Source organism: Tenrec ecaudatus, chromosome 2 (genome assembly GCF_050624435.1).
Source record: "Tenrec ecaudatus isolate mTenEca1 chromosome 2, mTenEca1.hap1, whole genome shotgun sequence".
In the NCBI taxonomy this organism is placed as follows: Eukaryota; Metazoa; Chordata; class Mammalia; order Afrosoricida; family Tenrecidae; genus Tenrec; species Tenrec ecaudatus.
This window is the reverse complement of record NC_134531.1, coordinates 153,447,374-153,467,003: the sequence shown is the minus strand read 5'-3', so window position 1 is coordinate 153,467,003 and position 19,630 is coordinate 153,447,374. Positions and strand designations below refer to the sequence as shown.

The window sequence follows — 19,630 nt, the reverse complement described above, 5'->3', positions numbered from 1 at the left end:
GTCAGTGTCAAATTTGATTCCTTGCCTCCGGAAAATATACTATCTCATTAGATAGACTTATACACCAGTGACTGATAGATTGATTGACTCATTCAGTAAACATTCAGTGCACGTGTTCCCTGTAGTGGCATTTTCTTTCAAGGAGTATTCCGGCACCTCATATAATACAGGTGACCCCATGACGGGGCGCATATCGTAGAGGAGCTGAATGACCATGAAGAGGAGTTAGATGAGGAATGATTATTTTCTGATTTGCTTGCCAGTGGTGAGTGCTATGGTAACAGTATTCTGTATGCATTATTTTACTAATCTCTATAATAAGCCAATGTTGTTATCTCCATTCAAAGATGAGGTAATTGAAGCTTAGAGTGTTTCATCAACAAACCTAAAGACATAGCAGCTCTCTTGGTCTTGACCTTGCCTCCCAGCAGTGATAGTATATAATAGTGTCGTTTGTGACTCTACCGGTGTGCTTTATTCTGCTATGTTGTGTCGGGAAGAGCAGCGGTAAACTGGGAGGAAGGGTATGTGCGTGGGTGGGTAGGTAGGTGGTGATGGTGGGAAGAGTGAGATTAATATATGGTAAGGGATCTCCTTTGTCACCAGAGGAATGATATCTAGTCCTCATTGCCAGCCCCGGGAAGACAAGTTCTTAACCAGGTCTATGCCATTACCAACCTCCAAGCATTCAGCTTCCCTCTGTTTGGTCTTTCCCTTTAACTCTTCGAGTCTTCTTCCTTTTTAAAGATCATTCGATTGGGGGCTCTTACAGCTCTTAGAACATTCCACACAGCAGTTGTATCAAGAATATTTGTACATATGTGGCCATCATCATTTCCAAAAGTTTTTATTTGAGCCCTTGGTATCAGCTCTTTTTCCCCCCTCTCTTCCCCACCCCATGGATCCTTGATCAATTATATATTGTTAATTATTTTTCATATACTGTCTGTTGTCTCACTTCACCCACGTTTCTGTTATGTGTCCCCTTTGGAAGGGGGGTTCTATATATCCAACCTTGTGATGGGTTCCCCCTTTCTACCCCTTACCCTTCCCTGACCATTCCCTTACCTTCATGATATTGCTATCCCCACTACTGTTCCCGAGGGGTTTATCTGTTCTGAATTCCATGCGTTGAGAGCTCTTGTCTGTACCAATGTGTGTTCTCTAGTCTAGCCAGATTTGTAAGGTACAACTGGGTCATGGTAGTGGTGGGTAGTGTGGGGAGGAAGCATTCAGGAACTAGAGGAATGATGGGTGTTCTGTATGTGCTGTATTGCACCCTGGTTGACTCATCCCTTCCTTATAACCCTTCTGTGGGGTGATGTCCAATTTTCTACAGATGGGCTTTGTGTCTCCAACCTCCCTCATTCCCATTGATACCATTGTTTGTTTTGGATCTTTTGATACCTGATACCTGATCCCATTAACAGGCTGGTGTGCTTCTTCCTTGTGGGCTTATTTGCTTCCTGCTGGATGGCTGCTTGTTTAACTTCAAGTCTTTAAAACCCCAGATATTGTAGCTTTAGATAGCCAGGCACCATCCACTCTCTTCACCACATTTGCTTATGCACCCATTTTATCTCAGCGATTGTGTCGGGAAGTGTTCTTGTGTTAAGGGAGGCCTTGAGTACAGGCCCAAAGTTTGTCTACTATAGTAATACTTAACATCTAAATATATGTACATTGGTCTCTATCCTTTTCATTATAAATTAGTATATTTACATATGTACATGCCTATAGCTATACCTCTGTAAATAGCTTTTGCCTCCTATTTATTTCCTCTGCTTCCTTTCACCTTCTTATTCTCACCCTCCATTCAGCTATCAGTATTTCCTCTCATATACATTGCACTTGATCAAACCTCACCAGGCATTATATGCCCTCCTTGTCATCAATTTTAGATCTCTTGTTGTTCCCTTATTCCTGGGTTTGTTGACCCCCCACTCTCCCTCTCTCCCATATCCCCCCAGAACCACCAGTTCCATTGTTTTTTCCTCGGGATGTTTCATCCTGCCTATCTTATATAGATAGGCATAGAGCGAAAGTAAAACAAAAACATGGAGTCACCTTCTTAATTGGACTTTGAGTCTACTCAAATTCCATCCTTTGGTTAGACTTTTATAAGACCTATTATTAATCTCTTCTTTTTGCTCATTTTCTTTTCAATAATGTTCTGCTTCTCAGAGACAGCCTTGCATCTCAGGTGTTTTGCATTTGTCTGTTTCCTTCCAAGGCTGATTGACAGCCCTTGGATAGAGGTCTAGTGTCTTACCTGCATCCTCACTCCCCACCACACTGTGCAGTCCTTTACATACAGTGCCCACTGTTACTGTTGATGCCTTGACTCCAAAGCCATGACTATGACGGAACATGAGGTCCAGGGGGCCTTTAATGCCAGTCTTTCATTGTGGTCATTAAGTGGTGAGCAGTTCTGTTGGTAAAGAGCTCCCTCCCACCCCCACCTCCTGGTGTCTTTTTAAAAAATCGTTTTATTAGGAGCTCATACAACTCTTATCACAATCCATACATTGTGTAAAGCATATTTGTACATTCATTGCCTTCTTCATTCTCAAAACATTTGCTCTCCAGTTAAGCCTCTGGCAGCAGTTCCTCATTTTTTACCTCCCTCCCCGCTCCCCCCTCCTTCATGAACCCTTGATAATTTATAAGTTATTATTTTGTCATATCTTGCCCTGTCCGACATCTCCTTTCACCCAATTTTCTGTTGTCGGTCCCCCAGGGAGGAGGTCACCTGTAGATCCTTGTAATCGGTTCCCCCTTTCCACTCCACCCTCGCTCTACCCTCCCAGTATTGCCACTCTCACTGCTGGTCCTGAAGGGATCAACTGTCCTGGATTACCTGTGTTTCCAGTTCCTATCTGTACCAGTGTACATCCTGTGGTCCAGCCAGATTTGTAAGGTAGAATTGGGATCATGATAGTGGGAGGGAGGAAGCATTTAGGAACTAGAGGAAAGTTGTATGTTTCATCGTTGGTACATGGCACCCTGACTGGCTTGTCTCCTCCCCAAGACCCTTCTGTAAGGGTGTCCAGTGGCCTATAAATGGGCTTTGGGTCTCCACTCTGCACTACCCACCTCATTCACTATGATAAGATTTTTTTTGTTCTGATGATGCCTGATACCCCCAGGAATCTTTTAAGAACTCCTTTAGAACATTGTAATATTTTAAAGGTCTAAGATTACCGTCTCTGGAGTTTCCCAGGTAAATCAGAGCTTCTTAAGGGAGTACCGATTTGATAACAAAATAACTGCACTCTTTGGATTTAACTACTTTTAGTTCCAACTTATTCCTCCTCCTCTTAATAAAAGCTTTGGGTTTTCAGTAATAATCATCAGTTTTACAGAGATTCTTAGTGTGGGGAATTTGTGCAGTGTTATGAATCTTGGGGACACTGCAGCTCCTTGGGAGTGATGTGTTCAGCCAGCACAGCTCTGGTGTTAGGGAAATGAGTTTGTGAGATAGCTCACTTATCTGTACATTGGAAAATAGAGAAAGATAGCCTTATAATGAGAAAAAAATCTCAAAGGGAAGAAAAATAATAAAATCAAGTTGGTTTATGGCTTGTCAGTCCAAAAAGCTTTTAAGCCATATCTATAAAGGTGGATCCACTTAGCGTTTGTTCTGCATCGCAGACTCATTGTGTGATAAGTGGTGTAAATTTAGCCCCTTTAAGCCTGATCTCCTGAGGGTAGCGATTTAAACGTAGTAAGTTTATTTGAAAGGACTTTATCGATTGGGTTTTGATTTGGTTCTTCCTTACCAAAGAGAGGTGCTATATAATGGTTTAGATTCACGGGCCTTAAAAAAATTATTTTATTTTTCTAAATGCACTTTATAGTTATAGTCCTCTGTCCCTGCCTGCCCCCCCCCCTTTTTCTAGCTCTTCTGCTTTAAGGACAGGAGTGGCTTGAGAGGGGGTGAAAAAGGGAAATAAAAATCAACTGTCACATTGTGAATGTAATTGATTCAATAAATAACGTCTTTCAATTCCCAAGGCAAACCTCAAAGTCTTCACTTATGTCAATTAGTGCTCAGCTCAGTAAGTGGTGGCGTTCTTAATTTAGACAGATGGAGAGAGTTCCCAGTTCTCACTTCCTCAAGCAGGAGGGTGCTTTTCTTGTGTTAAAGACACACCGTTTAAATTGATGTCCCTACTCTGCAATGAAAAACAAAAAACAAAACTTGGAAGGAAATGAGTGTCGCAGTTTTTATTTGCCCTGCTAATAGAAGTAGGGTATTTAATTAATGTCCAGGCATTTGCTGAAAATAAAACAATGAGCATGGGAATAACAGCTCCTTGTTTTTGTTGTTATTGTTAAGTGCCATTGAGTCAGTACCATCCCATAGCAACCATGTGAATAACAGAACCGAACACCGCGTGGTCCTGCACCATCCTCACACACTGGTCTTTCCTGACAGCATGTCTCAAGTACACGAGATGAGTTCTCATCATCCTTGCCTCCAAGGAGTACTCTGGTTGTCCTTCTAAGACAGACTTGCTGTTCTTTTGGCAGGCAGTGGTACGTTCAGTATTCTGTGCCAGCCCCATAATTCAAACACATCAACTCTTTGGTCTTCCTCATGCATTGTTCAACTTTCACATGCATATGAGGTAATTGAAGAAACCATGGCTTAGGTCAGGTACATCTTAGACCTCAAAGTAACAGCCTTGCTTTTAACTACTCTGAAGAGGTCTTGTGCAGCAGATTTACCCAATGGGAAACATACTTTTATCTTTGGACTGCTGCTTACATAAGCACTTATTGTGGTCCCAAAGAAGAAAAAATGTTTGGTAAACTTCAATCTTTTTGTCATTTTTCATGATGTTTCCTATTGGTCCAGTTGTGACGATTTTGGTTTTATATTGAGTTGTAACCTACACTAAAGACCCAAATCCTTGATCTTTATCAGTAAGAGCATCAAGTCTTCCTCACTTTCAGCAAGCAAGGTTGTGTCATCTGCATATCACAGGGAATTAATAAGCCTTTCTCCAATTGTGATACCATATTCTTCATAAAATCCAGCTTCTCTGAAGATTTGCTCAGCATACAGACTGATTACGTATGTTGAGAGGATACAACCCTTATGCACACCTTTCCTGATTTTAAGCCATGCTCTGTTTGCACAAGTGTCGTTTGATCCATGTACAAGTTCTGCATGATCACAATGCAGTGTTCTGGAATTCCCGTTCTTCTCAAGGCTGTCCGTACTTTTTTATGATCCACACAATCAAATACCCTGGCATAGGCAATAAAACACAAGTAGGCATCTTTCTTGTATTTTCTAGTTTCAGTCAAGATGCATCTGAGGTCAGCAGTGCTGTATCCCTTGTCCCACATCCACCTCTGAATCTGCTCTGAGCCTCTGGTAGCTCCCTGTCAATCTATAGCTGCAACCATTGTTGGATGATCTTCTGGAAATTTTACTTTCATGTGATACCAATGATTTTGTTCTATAGTTTGAGCGTTTTAGTGGGTCACCTTTCTTTGGCATGGGTACAGATATGGATCTCTTCTAGTCAGTTGACCAAGTAATTGTGTTTCAAATTTCCTGGCATATGCGAAAGTGCTTCCAGTGCACCAGCAGCTTGTTTAAGCATTTCAGTTGATATCCTATCAATTCCTGGAGCTTTGATTTTGGTTAATGCTTTCAACATGGCTTGAAGTTCTCTTTTCACCACCCTTGGTTCTTGCTCATAGGCTACCTCCTGAAACGGTGGAATGTCAACTAGTTCTTTTTGGTACCGTGACTGTATTTTTTCCATCTTCACTTGTTACTTCCTGCACCATTCAATCTTTTGCCCATAGGACATTTCAAGATTACAATTTGAAGCTTGATTTTTTCTTTAGTCCTTTCAGCGTACGCTTCGTGGGACCTCCTAACGTCACTCAGGCAGGGTCTTTGTCCTGCTTGTTCTACATGCAGTCTCCATAGCACGTAGCCAGCCTTCGGACGTCAAGTGGAATCGGAGTTATAGTCCTTTACAGGGTTTCTGACAGTGAATGATAACGTCAGGAGCACCCAGGCCTGACTTTCTCCTGCAAAGCTGCTGGTGGGTCTGAACATCTCCCCTTGCAGTTATCAGTCCAGTGCTCACCCTACAGAGAGAGTAAAACTGTACAACATCGTATAATTGCTCCTTGGGGTTTGTGAAACTCTAAACCTTTTCATGACCAGCTTTTCCCTTTAGAGTAGCTGGAGGGTTTGAACCACCAACCTTGCGGTTAGCAGTCAAAGCTACTGGAAAGCTCTATTAGGGCTCCTTCCAGTGCGCATATTAGGAGAAGAATAAGTATTTGTTGACTAGGCCTGTTGTTGAATGTAAGAGAGCAGAAACGAGCTACTTAGTTGGGCTTGGCATTGGGTCAGCCCTGTTCCACTCCCTGTTGAGAACGTGTGTTTTCACTCCAGATATTGTGAACACCCCAAACTGTCATCGCAAATGCAGGTGTTTTAGTCTGGAGCTTCCCAGCCAGGTTATTCACTGCAACTCATTGGGAGAAGGGGAGGACTTTATTTAGAAGGTATCCCAGGAAGGAGACCACAGCAGAGCAAAGTAGACTGTCTTTGTGGTGTCCTCCTTAAACTAACAATGTATAGAGAAAAAATATGTAGAGCTTATATACCTTTGGCTTTGGAATTTATACAACTGGGAATCACCTATAAATGTTGTATATTAACTCAGGTTTCAGGGTAACCATGGGAAATAATTCTTGACCATAAAGTTCTTTCAGTTTTAGGCCAATTTCAGAATGTCTTTGTCAACTAACTAGATGCCGGGGCTTAGCTTTTAAGCACTCACAGTCAGGGAAATAAGAGAAGACTTTCAGTGTTATCTGGCCCTTTTAGGCGACACTTGTCCCCAACACCTCTGCTTTTGAGCATGTAGTGAGTTCTACAAATGCCATAGAGTGTGCATTAAGCAAAGTACTTCGGCTACTTCATTGTGTAACGGGAGTTTCCTGACTACATTCAGTAAAATACCTTGGGTTACAAAACCAAACCGAACCGAACCGAACTCACTGCCAAGTTGATTCCAACTCATAGTGTCCTGTAGGACAGAGTATAACTACCCATAGGGTTTCCAGGGCAACAAATCTTACAGGAGCAGAGAGCCTCATCATTCGCCCACAGAGTGACTGGTGGGTTTGAATCACCGACTTTTCATTAGCAGCCCAAGATAGTTATCCCACTGTATCATGAAGGCTTCATCAGTATACTGCAGTTAACAAAATCCAAGGTGATAATTGCATTGGGATATGTAATAATCACCTAGGAATCTTGCTAAGCTGTAGATTCTCATCCAGTAATATGGAGTGGAAATGCAAATTCTCAGCAAGGGGTTGAACCAGAACAAACCTGTTGGCAACCCTGCTATTTAGGTTTGAAGTTATGAACTGGATTAATTTTATTCCACTGTTTTTTTTCCATGCACCTCCTCCCCACTGCCCCCAATATTTTCTGTTGCTAGTTTCTTTAAAGAAGAATAACTTAAAAAAATTCATTTTACTGGGAGCTCATACAACTCTTATCACAATCCATATATACATCAATTGTGTAAAGCACACCCGTACATTCATTGCCCTCATCATTCTCAAAACACTTGCTCTCCACCTAAGCCCCTGGCATCAGCTCCTGCTCTCCCCTCCCTCTTGAACCCTTGATAATTTATAAATTATTATTATAATAAGAATAACTCTAAGGGTAAGTTTACACCCACCGATCTTAAATTTTCTCTGAGTTCTATGATCTGAAAAGAATGGGGATTAAAGTAGCTGATGGACATTGGCCTCGACTGAAGTACTCACTTAACACAAGAACACTTTGCTCGAACAATCCGGCATTCTGTGATGCTCACCTTCCCCGACACCATTGCTGAAAACAAAGCGGCTACAAAAGCAAATGTGGTGAAGAAAGCTGATGGTGTCCTGCTATCAAAAGATATAGCATCTAGGGTCTTAAAGGCTTGAAGATAAACAAGTGACCATCTAGCTCAGAAGCAACAAAGCCCACATGGAAGAAGCACACCCACCTGTGTGATCATGAGGTGTTGATGGGAGCAGGTATCAGGCATCTAAGACCTAGAACAAAACCATACCCAAGGTGAATGACTTGGGTGGGGAAGGAGTGGAGACCGACTGCCCATCTGTAGACAATTGGACATCCCCTTACAGAGGGGTCACAGAGAAGAAATGGGTCAGTCAGGGTGCAGTGTAGCACCGATGAAACACACACTTTCCTCTCCCTTACAAATTGGATTAGACCAGAGCATGCACACTGCTACAGATAAGAGCCTGAAACAGGATAGATAAAGCCCTCAGGGCCAACAATGAGAGTAGAGATGCCAGGAGGATTAGGGGAGGGTCATGGGAGAAAGGGGGAATAGGTCACAGGATAAAACTAGAACCCCATCCCAGGGGGACAAATAGCAGAAACGTGAGTGAGGGGTGACAGAGGACGATGTAAGGTATGGAAATAATCATCTATAACTTATCAAAGGTTTGTGACGGAGGATGGGCGGGGGAGGGAGGGGCAAGAAATGGGTAGCTGATATCAGGGAGAAGAGAATGCTTTGAAAATGATGGATCTACATGTGACCTCCCCCCTGGGGGATGGACAACAGAAAAGGGGATGAAGGGAGACACTGGATAGGGCAAGATATGACAAAATAATAATTTATAAATTATCATGGGCTCATGAGGGAGTGGGGAGTGGGGAGAGAGGGGGAAAAAAGAGGACCTGATGCAAAGAGATTAAGTGGAGAGCCAATGCTTTGAAAATGAGTAGGGCAAAGAATGTACAGATGTGCTTTATACAATTGATGTATGTATATGTATGGATTGTGATAAGAGTTGTATGAGCCCCTAATAAAATGTTTTAAAAAAATGATGATGGCAGCATATGTGCAAATGTGCTTGACACAATGGATGCATGTATGGAGTGTGATGAGAGCTGTATGAGTCCCAAAATAATTAAAATATAGATAAATAAATGACTTATCTATAAATAATCATTTATAATGTGAATTATTTTTATGATAATATAGATTACTATTTATCATGATAATATAATATAAATGATTATCATGATAAATGGATTGAAGTCCTCAAGGATTTTGTCTTGCTTGTATCCACAATCAGTGCTCATGGAAGTAGCAGACAAGAAATTAAATGACACATTGCTTTGGGTTAATCAGTTTCGCAAGATGTTGAAAAGGAAAGATGTTGCTTGAGGACTAGGGTGTGCCTGAACCAAGCCAGGGGATTTTCACCTGTCTCCTGCATGTGAAAGTCGGCCATTGCACTGGGAAGACCGAAGAAGAACCAATGCATTTGAGTTGTGGCTCTGGAGAAGAATGTTGAAATCCTCATGGACTGCTAAAAGGACAGCTGTCTTGGAAGAAACATAGCCGGAATGGTCTTTAGAGGCAAGGAGGCTGAGGCTTCACCGTGTGTATCTCGGCTATGTTATCGAGAGAGACCAGTTCCTGGAGAAGGACGCTGTGCTTGGTAAAGCAGAGGTGGAGCCAAGTGGACGATCCTCAGTGAGCTGGATGGACACAGCGGCTGCAAGAATGGGCTCAGACATGAGAGCAGTGGTGAGGCTGGTGCAGGTCCGGGCAGTTATTCCTTCTTTCATGCGTAGGGTCACTTGGGCTGGGAGCCAACTTCATGGCACTTAGCAACATCATGGTGGTGATACTGTTGGGTGAGTGCTGGACTGTTAACCACAAACTTGGTGCTTCAAATCCACCAGCCTCTCTTTGGGAGAAAGGTGAGGTTATCTGTCTCCGTGAAGATTTCTAAAGCTGTGGAAACCCTAGATTGGGTCACTATGAGTTGAAATCAACTCAATGGCAGTGGATGGGTGCACATATTTACCTCAAATCGAGGGAAAGTGGACAAGGCCTTTCTACCTTCAATCCGTGCTTCTCTGGATGTGGGCTTCCCCCGACGATGGGAAGCGCTGAAGGTAAAGTTACTCCCGCTGCCTCAGTGTCTCTGTGAGCCCCAGTAGCTGGACAGCGGGAAGGAGGCGTGGCTCCGTCCAGCAGGGGAACCCAGTGGCACCTTCAGCACCCACCACACTGTCGTACATTTGTAAGTGCTCAACAAATAGTCACTGTCACCATTGTGACTCCTTTTCAGGCAATGCCACGTGGTAGCTAAGTCCTTTCAAACGTTACTTAACTTCTTGTCGGTTGTTTTCTTCTGTTTGGAGAGGAGAGCATAAACTCTGTTCTGTTGCCTTCCCTGGGTACTTCTGAACACCTGTGGAGATGATGGATGGGAAGGTGCGGAATAAAGTGTTATGAAAATGTAAGGTATGACTGTAAGCCAACATTTCTGAAATGAGTGTATGAACATGACTTGGATTCCTTCAGGGAAAAGGTTGTGATAGATGTAAAAAGTACTTAGCTGTGAAATATAGCGTTTTGATTTTTCTTTTCTTCCTATACAGGGAATGAGAATAATGGAGACACTGCTACAGGAGCAGTGTGGCGCCCCCTAGCAGACTGAAGGATCGTGTGTGAGTGCCGAAGAAAAATTAGAAGTTCTTACTGCAGCTGTGTTATCATGCTTATGTGCCGTGATTATGCAATAGCCCCCGGGGACTCGCATGCTGTACATTTCCCATGGATGACTGTTTCTGGGTGTTTTTACTATAAGCTCAGTACCTTTATATTCTTGGTCCCTTGATTTCCATAGCAGGTTTGCTCTATATTTTGGGTTAACAGCTGCATTTAAATTGTTAAAACTGCAGTGCAAGCCACCATGATTGTAACCCTCGAGGGGGCACAGATTTGTAAAGATTGCAGCCGGGATTAGTTAAAGCCTCAGTTTATTGTTGTGAAAGCAACGAGAGGGAGAATTAAGAGTTGCAATTGGTGCAAAAGGAAAACGAAGAAGGGCCATGGTGGTTGACCAGTGAGATAAAGACATTTTATCCACCATGTACACTTGACACTGATTGAAAGTAGTTGCCAAAAAGCCTATGGAGACAGACTCCAAGTCCTTGAGAACAATTTCCTGCTTGTAGGTGACAGTGCCCTGATTGACGGGTAATATCTGCTTTGGGCACAGATAGAAGGGCAGTGCTGGTAGGGAAGTACATGCGTGCCACCACTAGTCTGGGGTAAATGGTGTAGAAGAAACAGGTAGCAGGGAGATGATACAACTACCCGGATGCCCTTTTCTCCTCTTTCAGTTGTCTGTATCTAGGAGCACAATGTTCAGAGTCAAAAGGTCAGAAAGAACGATTTATTCATTTCCTAGTTTTATTGGCATATACTTAGCATGTCACACCATTTAGCAGTTTAGTCATATTAATAGTGTGCCGTCATCCGCACAGCACTTTCCGAGCTTTTCCTGTTTCGTGAACTCATTGTTGTTACTTCCCCATTCCCCCCAACTCCCTTGGCACACTCCTCGGTAATTATGAATCCAGTTACTGTCGCTGTAGATTTACCTGTCCTGGATTTCATGGACGGAAAATTGCACAGAACAAAAACACCAAACAAATGAACCCCCAACAAGGACAAAAGAAAACAGAGAAAAACCTCAATCAAAAAGAAAAGAGAAAGATATTAAAAATGGAATCAACTTTAAAGTAGGTCAAAAGGGAGATCAAATGATAATGCGATGCGTTTTTGACCTAACTGCATGCGCCACAAACAACTGTACAGCGCTCTCTCTTGGACAGCCAGGCTGTGCACGTCCCTGGACTTTGATCGGAGAGAATTCACTGGAGGCTTCGTCCTTGTGGATTCTGCAAATAGGTTTTGGGATTCCACTGTCATCCATGGCCTTCTGTAAGCCAGGTGTTCAGGAGGAACAAAGTTATTTAAGAAAGAATCAAAACCCCAAGTAAAAGTGTAGTGGATTTACAGCTTACAGAATTTATGGAATTTAGGGTGTTATCATCTGAGAGAAGGTGACCTTTGAGTGAAACAAGCATTGCCTGGAGTAATTAAAAATGATTTCAATGTGTTCGTATTGTCTGAAAGTACCGGGCACATGCATGACTTTATAAGCAACCAGGGACTCTGTGATGTACAACTTTAGGAACCATTATCCAAAAGCAAGCAAAAGAAACATTTATATACAAGTGCCTCAGCCTTCAAGCATGGTGGCCAGGCCTGTGAGTGGATGCTGGTTGGATAAGTAAAAATGACCGTGTTTGTTAGCAGACTTATCTGCATTTCGACTGAGATTAGCAGTTGCTAATGTGACCCCATGCATGTCAGTGTAAGACTGTGCTTCACTGTTTTCTGTGGTTGATATTTTGGAAGTAGATCATCAGGCTTCCCTTCTGAAATACCTCTGAGAAGACTTGAACCTCCAGTCGTTCAGTTCAAAGTCCAGCGTGTCTGTTAACCCATGTTCATAAGTCCATTTAGCAGCCTTGACACATGTTGGAATTGACTCTTAATATGGTTTGCTCTGATGTTCACTCTATTATTGGAAACATTTTGGAGGAGAACTTGATCTCATCTCCCTGTCTTTCCAGGCTGCTGCCATTTTTAATTTTTATTTTGAGGTTCCTAAAAATCAAAAACCAAACTAAGCCAGTTGCTTTAAAGTGTATTCCAACGCGTGTTTCAGAGTAGAAGTGTCCACCGTGGAGTTTTCAAGGTTGTGATCTTTCACAGGCAGATTGGTTGAAGCATAAATGACATTAAGCTTCTTTATGCTCATGTCCTTGGGCATGAAGGCTCTGCAGAGGGGACTGAGGTGTTCTGTAAATGTTCACAGGAGATGCACAGAGGCAGCTCTATCTGCCCCTGCTGTCAGGTCGCTATGAGTCAGATTAGCAGTGATGGCAGGGACGTTTGCATTTTAGTTTATGCTCAGAACCCTGGGCAGAAACACCACTTTCCCCTGGGTCTAAAGTTAGCTCCAGGTTACATGCAAGCCCAAGTTTATCCATTTACACGATACGTATGCACACTTGGCGGATTTGTATCTTTAAATGAGTGTTCTTCATCTTTACCAGTCATCGGAATTACCTGAAAGGTTTGCTAAACAGTTACTGTGCTCTACCCGAGCACGTCTGGTGCAGCAGGTTTGGGGCTGCGAGGCAGTCTAATTTGTCTTTCTAACAAGCTTCTGGGGGATGCTGATGTTTACTGGTTCAGGGACCTCACTTCGAGAATGAACTTTAAGTGTGTTCACATGTCTGGCCTGAGAAATTAAATTGTAGAGCTTGGAGAAATAAAAAACATTCCAGAAATCTTTGTCATGCATTAGGTCAACCATGGAGTAAGCAAGGGCCTCGGTGCCTTATTGATTATGCATTGGGCTATTAGCGGCAAGGTCAGCAATTTGAAACCTCCGGGGAAAGAGAAGGTTCTCTGTTTCAGTAACGAGTTGAACAGTCTCGGAAACCCATAGGGGGAGTTCTCTCCTGTCCTCTAAGCTCCTTAGGAATCAGAATCAATTCCATGGCACTCAGTTGGGTTTGTGGAAGAAGCAGAGGAGGGCTTTTGTTCGCCAAACTTTGCCTTGGTGTTCAGCCTCTTCTTGCTTTGATGATGTTCAGAGGATCCGTACTGCAGCCAGACAACTGAAAACTGAGGAGAGGAGATTCCAACGTGGTTTAACGCAGTTTCATTTTGAGGTCTTGCTAGTGAGGATGCAGAAATGAATCATTTCAAACAAGTTACAGTAGTGCCTATTGTATTAAATCACCCTTTCATCTTCTCTCCTTTTTCCTGTAGCAGAGGTCTAAGTCACTTAAATTCAGGGCTTTGGATATTTAGAAAAAGCAACTTCTTGCTTAAGTGAAGTGACTGGAGTCTGGATACTGTGTGGAGTTTAGTGCCACCATTTGTGTTTAATGCATTTATTGCAATGCAATTTCAGAAGGATTTCCATAATTCAGACTTATAACTCATGAGTCGTTTTCTCAGAGGAACACAAGTAAAATAATGGTATACATTTTTACCACATAAATCTACCAGACTCCCCAAAGTTAATCCGCCCACCAAAAAACAAACAATCCATCCCACAACAGTTGGGCTGATTCTAACTCATAGTAACCCTGTAGAGTTTTCAAGGCTGTAAATCTGCATGTGAGAGGACAGCTTCATTTTTCTTCTCCTGAGTGACTGGTGGGTTTGAACCACTGACTTGAGGTTAGCAGTCCAACAACTGACAGGGCCACCAGGGCGCCGCAGTAATCTACTGAAACCCAAACCAAACTCCCTGTGGTGGAATCGACTCCCAACACCTAGCGATCCTATAGAACAGGCAAGAGCAACTGTGGTGGGTTTCTGAGACCGTGCTTTGTAGAGGAGTAGAAAGCCTCATCTTTCTCCATGGAGTGGCTGGTGGTTTCAAAAATCGACTGTTTCTATAAATGAGAAGTTATTGTTGGTGCTTTAAGCTTTTTTCAAATAATCAGCTTTGTTGAGATATCAAACCCAGCCAAGCCAAATCCATGGCTGTGGAGTCCATCCCAATTCAGAGTCACCTGAGGAAACAGAGTGGAATTGCCCCATGGGTTTTATAGCCTACAAAAACAAAATGCTTTCCACTATCTGGGTTAGACCAGGCCTTTTCTAGACTGAATGTCAGAGTGTTTTGCTGATTGTCTGGCCTTTTAAAAATATAATACTTGATTCCATCGCATCTCTGTTCGGAAGCGAACAGCTGGACAGTTTATTTTCTTTGCACTGAGTCATGTGAGGTCGCTTGGGGCTTGCATACTTTAAATTGTATATGGTTTGGTGGCCCTAAGGAAACTTCCTGGAACTCACTCAGCAGTCATTTGAAAATTAGAAACTTAGAAGATCATTTTGTCATGAGCCAAAATGAAGGCGCATACATTTCGCTAACCAATTCACTGGCGGCATTGCTGCTGACACATCAGTTTGATAGATTTTTGATTTCCTGTCAGTTTTGAATAAAACAAATAGCCCTGACATCTGTTTGTTCTCTCCCGCCAGGAGTTGGGAGAAGCAGGCTTGGTGAGGTGTGATAGCTCAGCCGAGCTCTGTTACTTTGTGGAATGATTAAGACCTCAATTTTAGCAATATCTTAACTCTTCTCTGAGCCAGCTCCTCTGGAGTAGCTGGACTTAATAAAATGAGGTGCTTGCTTTGTTTGAAGATCATTAGGAGGCAGAAATGCAATTTCTTCAAGAATTATCCACAGTGATAGAATTCAAGTGACTCTTAAGAGTTGCTTCAGAAAAGAGGGCAAATAACTATTGATTGGCGAGGCGTGTTTATTAGGTGATAAACCTGTTTGCTTTGTCTTGCAGGGGAGCTGTGCCGTGCCTACATTTTCTCTGGAATAACTTCTTGGTCACAACGCGCCATAAATGCAGGCTTCTGGAATCTAAGTTTGACAATGCTGTGTCGGCAGCTTGAAGAAAGGAGACCTTCCCACCAGTCCATTAAACCACGCAGTTCCTGGGCGGCTGCTGCAAACAGCACGACTTAGGGCCACGGGTCTCCAAGCTGGGTTTTTATCTCTTAATGATTTTACAAATAAAAAGACAACCCCATCTGTGCCTGCCCTTTCTCAGGTTTTCCCGCTGATTGTGTGGTGATGGTATCAGAGCTGCCAAGGCCATGTTCACAGCCTCGGAGGGAGGGAGTGCATGTGTCCTGTCCTGTATTTATCAGCATCTTTGTTCATCGGATTGGTGGCAGCATTCTGGGAATTGAGTGGAACCTTGTATTTGATGTGCAGGGTGTTTGCCATACACGGACATGTTATTACTGGGTTAATCTTAAGCCATATTTGTAGGCATAGTTTTGATTCTCAGCCATCAGGAGAACTCGATTTCTGTTCATAAGTATTCAGTACAGCTTTTCTACTAGAATGTGTGAGCTGTAATTTGTTTCTCTGCGAGAACATAGAATGAAGAGAGGAAGGGTAGGAAGAAACACACAATAGAGTCTTGACTGCTACTCACTTATTCTGGGATCTGAAACAAACTATGAACCCCTCTCATTTCCATTCGGCTCCTGGGGACCATCAGGCACAGCTCTGTCTGCCACTGGTCTGCAATGATTAAACAAGGCAGCATATTGCAGCAAGCACAGGTTTGCCAGGTAGACAGACCTGGCATTGCCACATCCTAACTCAGCGATCATGAACATGACTTTCAATCTTCTTGTAACTCATGGGAAACCTTTCCCAAATCAGAGGGTGCCACCAGCTCTGTGACGAGTGCACTGCCTGGTGCATAGGAGCTCGGGACGTAGAAGCCATTAGTGCTATGTGACATCGTTTTGAAAATGTTCTTTTCAAATGCAATGTAAGACGGAATTACTGTTGGAAAATTAGATGACAGTAGTTTGCATTTCTCACCATTGGAAGCCAAAACATAAATGCACACTGCCTAATAGAAAGCTTGAAGAGAGGCAGTAATTTGGAATTCATCTTCGTAAGATAAAAATTGGTCCATTACTGGGAAGTCTTGGGAAAATTGTTCTTTTTTTAATATTTGAAAAGTTTTCCACTTAACGCATTGATGAATTTCAAAGCAATTGTTCTTTTTCATCAGAGCCTGCCAGCGTGACCCTCCTCGCATTGTATTCCAGCTATTTGTGCTGCCTGAGTTTCGTTTCTTAAGATAATGTCCCTTCATGTCCTTACTGTTTTATTCTTCAATTGTGTTGGAGGGAAAATTAATGGTAGAAACTAGAATACAGTTTGACCTTGGTTACCAGTTAGTAAATGGCAGATGGTATGCTTTTGGAATAAAAACCCAATTCCAAAAGAAGCAAAAAACAGAGTCAATCAATGTGAATTATAGTAAAGGTAAGAGACAAGAATTTGAACTTGGTTTGACATTGGAATATGCTTAACCCCTATTCTCAATCACGTTCTTGCTGTCGGGTAGGGTTCTCGACTTTGCCCCTTAGGGTTGCCTGGGGAGCTTTAAGCAATCCAGATGGCCAGGCTGAACCCCAGACACATGAGCAATCAGAATTTCCAGGGGTGGGACCCAGGCCTTAGCTTTCTAGGCAATGTGCAGTTAAAATTTCGAACATTGAGGGATGAATCCTAGGTGATTTGCAGACATGATCTAAAATGGACAGTCTCATCACTTCTGAATAGCAAATGATTTTTATTAGAAAGGCAGAGTGGTACATTTTGAGCCACCCATGGCCATCGAGTGTTGCTGGCCGATCGTGACCAAGTAGGACAGGGAGGAACAGCTCCTTGGGGTGTCCGACGCTTAAACGTTCTGGGGAGCAGATGACTGAGTTTGAATCGCTGCCTTGTCACTTCACAGCCCAGTGCTTGTCCCGCAGCACCACCAAGACTCAATCGAGCGAAGCACAGAGACACTGGATCTTAATGCATGTAAGTGGCCTGTGTGCGTGCTGGTGGGGCCCTGGCAGGGGACTGATGAGTGATGCAGGCCAGCGGCCCCTGGACAGAACCGGAAGCCCACACTTGGTTAAAGGCGGACTGCTGTATGTCACAGTGTGATCATGGGACCGATCTTTCTAGCTTTTCCAATTTTCAATCTCTTAGGCGAAGACAGAAGTGAAAAAAAAAGTGTGAAAGAAATTCCCCAATTTTTATATAGTGGCCGAGCATTCAGGATTCAAGCAAACAAAAAGGCAAAAGACCGTGCTGGCCAAACAAAGCATGCTTCTCAGCCAGGAGAGTCCAGTCTCTGCTGCAAAGATGTTAAGGACCAGCCTGAACATCCCGACCAATTTTTAATAGATTTGCATTTTCCTGTTCCAGATGTGAACTGCAGTCAGCATCCATCGCTTTAGGCTTTTACAGACCTGGTTTCGAAAGTGCTTAAAAATAAAGCATGCTAGAGGTTATTTTCGATTATATGTCACAACCCTTTCTTATGACAATGTATATGGAAATCCACATTTAATTTGATTCTATTGACTGTGAGCTAGAGTGAGAGATGCCCCAACTGTCACTGTAGGCTTATAGGGCATAGTAGGGACATGCTGGGAAAGGGTTAATACAGTCACATGGCCTTTAAAATCATAATCTATTCTGTGAAATTGGACGATATGTGATGTGTTGTGTGAACGCCATGTAGAGATGCTTGGGTGCTTGTCAAAAAGTAGCACCTGCTTGTTGTTATGAACCACTGTGTATTTGGAATTTTTAACATGACAAGCTTTATGGGGATTGCAACCATGGATTTGTAGAGGGGCTTGAAAAAGCTTATGGAAAATGCATATCATTGCTTGGGCTTTCTGCAGCTTCTTGTCTGTGGTCGGATGTTGCCTGATGGATGTTATGCAATGATGGACTATATAGAGCCCCAGCCAGTGTCTTCTTTCCTGAAGTGGGAGCCTGCAATTTAGGATGAAAATTGACCGCAGTTCTTTGATGTTGGGGTACACAAGAAACCCTAGGGGTAGAGAGATTGTTAAAATGCAGAGTGCCATATCCCTTCTCCAGCCATTGTAATTCTTGACGCTTCAGTTGAGACTCAAGAAATCTACAACTTCTAGGAAGCTCTTCAGGAGTTTCAGATGTGCCCTTCCATAGACTGCATTTTGAGGGGCTGTGTTGTCATACTAGTTTCCCTGCTGCTGTTTAGGAATCTTTCGCAATCATTTGGGCCCACTGGTCAATACCGTTGATCACTCAGGACCACATATGAAGTTGCAGAAAGCGGCTGACTTAAGGCTTTCTAATATGATTGAGGTGCTTTTACCCTGAAGAGCCTTTCTGGCTTTGTTTGTGCATGAATAACAAAGAGGCTGTGTTCTAGATACATTATGTTGCATATTTTTCAGCAGTATCTACCTAGTAGTACCCCATTTAGGAGCCATTGGGGTAGGGTGCCTTATAGAAATCACTCAAGGTTCTTCTTTAAAGTAGCACATCGTTTTTTTCCCACTTATTTTCAACTTTGTGATGGAAATATTTCTTGCTTTAGCATACATTTTCTTACTTTTGCAAACAGAACTCCCTAAAGATAATTTAACCTTTTCAGGATCATCATTTATGCTTTTAACTCTTTCAGGTTCTACTTTACTGGAAAGGGCCATCATGCTTGCTAAAGTGGACGGGCAAGCCTTTAAGTCCCCAGATGCTATGTCTCTCGATCACTGGGCACCATCAGCCTTCTTCACCACACTTACTTATGCACACATTCGTCTTCAGCGTTTATGTGGTGAAGGTGACCACACGATGATGGTTTTTGTTCTTTGCTGTCTACTTGATTCTTTCAACACCTCGTGTTCACTTAGGCTTGTGTGCTTCTTCTCTGTGGGCTTTGTTGCTTCCGAGCTAGATGGCCGCTTATTTGCTTCAAGCCTTTAAGACCCCAGACGCTATACCTTTTTATAGCTGGCACCATCAGCTTTCTTCACCACATTTGCTTATGCACACGTTTGTCTTCAGCGATCATATTGGGAAGGTGGGTATCATGGAATGACCGTTTAGCTGAGCAAGGTGCTATTGTATTGAGGGAGTGTGCGTGAGGAGGCCCAATGTCCACCTGCTACCCTACTACTGAACCTATAAATATATGCACATAGGTCTATTTCCCCCATAATCATAAACATATTTACATATGTACATGTAAACAAGTGGCCATCGAGCCCAGAAGCAACAAAGCCCACATGGAAGCAGCACACCAACATCTGTGATC

General features: G+C 42.9%; 1 protein-coding gene across 2 annotated transcripts in view; it reads left to right on the top strand.

The window, feature by feature from the left end:
• PRELID2 (PRELI domain containing 2) overlaps window positions 1-15,535 on the top strand; it is a 98,502-nt gene extending 82,967 nt beyond the window's left edge. For both annotated transcript variants that reach the window (XM_075541763.1, XM_075541764.1), the window contains 2 exons: window positions 10,484-10,552; window positions 15,290-15,535. In XM_075541763.1, coding sequence (XP_075397878.1) covers window positions 10,484-10,534 — 51 coding nt within the window. In that variant the 3' untranslated portion in view covers window positions 10,535-10,552; window positions 15,290-15,535. The remainder of the gene's footprint in view (window positions 1-10,483; window positions 10,553-15,289) is intronic.
• The last annotated feature ends 4,095 nt before the right edge of the window (window positions 15,536-19,630 follow it).